The 2,678-nt window shown below is 65.1% G+C and overlaps 1 protein-coding gene across 1 annotated transcript in view; it reads right to left on the bottom strand.

The window, feature by feature from the left end:
- The window catches only part of CEP131 (centrosomal protein 131), a 22,649-nt gene that overhangs the window by 13,583 nt on the left and 6,388 nt on the right, over window positions 1-2,678 (bottom strand). Inside the window, exon 6 of the mRNA XM_023538659.1 lies at window positions 509-621. Within this exon, the coding sequence (XP_023394427.1) occupies window positions 509-621 (113 nt within the window). The remainder of the gene's footprint in view (window positions 1-508; window positions 622-2,678) is intronic.

The raw sequence follows: 2,678 nt of genomic DNA, 5'->3' as shown, positions 1-2,678 counted from the left end.
TCCCAGGGGTCACTCTGCATGCGGACACAGGTCTGGAAGGGAGCGCCTCGGGACGTGAGGGGGCCACAAAGGCCTGCTCCCCATTCTGACTTGCTGGCCCATCCCCAGAGCTACCTATTCCCCACAGGGCCCATCCAGTGGCACCCAGGGTCTCAGGCTGTCCACACCAAAAAGGCGAAGGGATCTCAGGAGTCACAGGACTCGGTGCCGGGGGTGCCTCAGGGACTGGCGGGCCAGCCCTGGGCGAGCACACTGGCTGGCGGGCATGGGGTGACGGGTGCACGGCTGCTCTGCATGGCTTGGCCAAGCTCCGCCGAGACCCTCCTGGGCTCTGGACTTGGTCAGGGGGCCCACAGCACAGGTGGCTGTGGCTTTCTCAGCAGGACCCCACCTGGTGACCCCGGGAGGCCTGGTCTGTGTCGCCACCCCACACCACGCCCTTGCGGAGCCCCGCCTGGGGCCTGGGCCAGCGTCCTCACGCGAATGCCGGGGCGGGAGCCAGAGCCTTACTTGAGGGAGGGTGCCGTGTGGTTGGAGCTCTTGGGGGGCGCCGTGTCCACGGGGGCGTAGCGGTTGTGCACCATGGTGGTGACACAGTTGCCCACAGCTCCCTTGTTGCTCCTGCGGGAAGAGACAGGACCAGAGTCAAGCCCTGGGGGGCGAGCTGCAGGTCGCGCTCAGCGGCACTGCTCGCCATGGTGTCAGCCAAGTGACTCTGCCGGCCCCCTGCACGGCCACTGCGTTGAACAGTGGGGCCCTTCCCAGGACCTGAGGAAGCTCCACCCGGCAGGGCCCGAGCTGCGAGCAGTGGAAACCATGACCCCTGACACTGGACGTGGGGAGGATGGCCACAGACCGGCTGATGGAGACAGGACGTCTCTGTGTCAGCTCAACGTGACAGGTGGAATGCACTGTCCTGTCTGCCCTGCCCGAATCCGCCGGAAGGAATGAAAATGGCATAAACACGCGAGGACAAGGGGGGATGCAGGTGGGGATGGCGGCAGAGATGCTCAAAGCTCTGGAGAATGAGACAGACGGGCCAGTGGGGAGCGATGCGCCGTGAGACAGGAAACCTGGGTGCTGCGGGGCTTGGCGCGAGGTGGCTTGTCTGCCCCCCACCCCATGGAGGTGCAGGTAGCGGAGGAGCTGGCTCTCCCAGAGCAGCAGCTGCACCCTGATGCCCTCCCCCGTGAGCACCGAGGGCTGCCGTCCAGGCGAAGCGGTCAGTGCACTGAGCCAGGCCTCCACCGCCTCTGCTGTCCCAGCCAGCAGGAATCTGGCCCTGGGGAAACCGAGCACCTAGAGAAAAGCCCCAGACACCGACAGGTGGGGACCCCCAAGTACAGCAGCCTGGTCCCTGCCCAGCCACCCACAGACAACTTTTAGAGCCTCCCTCTTAATTCTGAGAGCCAGGACGCCAGAATACGGAGGAGGAAAAGGCCAGTGAGCAGGGTGGGGCGGAAACGAGGCCCGCGCGACGTTCCTGGCTGTGCCGAGGGCGCTGACAGCGGCTCCGGGGGCACAGCTCTTATTGGCGGCGTTCGCCGGTTTCCACGGTGTGACATTCCCACCATGGCTGACTTCGGACGTCGCGGAGAGCCCCGCTGGGGAGAGCGGAGGGCGGCAGCGTCCGCAAGGATGTGACAGCTGACCCAGGAACAAGACGAAGGAAGGGGTCGCTGGGGGACAAGAGGGGCTTTTGGCAGTGAGAGATGAGGGGGGACAGCTGAGTCGACCCATCGGATCCCAAAGCGAGAGAGAAAGAAAACACGAGAAGCCGCCGACCCGGCAGAAGCAACACACCGTGCAAGCGACAGGAGCCACCGAGAGAGCGGGAAGGACGGGAGAAAGTCATTGAACGAGTGACAAGAGGACATCTCCTAGAAGTGAACCACACTAGAAAGTCGCCACTGCCTCACGCGGTGACGGCAAACGGACCACGTCGCAGGCCCCATGCTGTGAGATTTCACGGCAAAGGAGACATGCAGAGTGCCTCCGGAGAGAAAAGCACAGCACGCAGAAGGACCAGGACGAGGTAGCGGCGGCGACAGCCCTCAGACGGCAGGGCAGCCTCCCAGATGGCAGGACAGCCTCCCAGACGGCAGGACAGGCCTCCCAGATGGCAGGGCAGCCTCCCAGACGGCAGGACAGCCTCCCAGACGGCAGGGCCGCCTCCCAGACGGCAGGGCCGCCTCCCGTGCGGAACTCCGCACCAGCCGAGCCAAGTCCGGTGTGAGTGTTGAGCGTTCTCAGGCACGTGGTCTGAAAAACTACAGCCCGTGTCCCTTCTCGGGACTGACTCTGCGGGGGGCTGGGCTCCACCGAAGGCAGAGGAAGCGAGGCCCACAGACAGGGGCCGCAGAGGGCCGCAGAGGGCTGACGAGCATGTGGCCTGCACAGGCTGCCAGCTGGGACCCAGGCGGGAGAAGACAGGGCCCCGTGGGGATTCTCCAGGGGAAGGTGATGGGCGGGGCACCTGCCGGCCTGGCTGTATGGACGGCCGTTCTGCCATCAGTCTGGGAGGAGTGGCCGGTACGCAGACAACCAAGTAAGAAATAAAGATCCTTCCCGATCCTGGGACGAGCAGCAGCGTGCCCCACACATCCGCGCTCCTCGCGCATGGCATCGCTCTAAGAGGTTCAGGCCTCGGTGCATCTGACCCTCCTGACTCTGGGGGC

The sequence above is a fragment of the Pteropus vampyrus genome, unplaced genomic scaffold, assembly GCF_000151845.1.
Source record: "Pteropus vampyrus isolate Shadow unplaced genomic scaffold, Pvam_2.0 Scaffold227, whole genome shotgun sequence".
NCBI lineage: Eukaryota > Metazoa > Chordata > Mammalia > Chiroptera > Pteropodidae > Pteropus > Pteropus vampyrus.
Note: the sequence above shows the minus strand (reverse complement) of the source record. Positions and strands in the feature narration are given on the sequence as shown.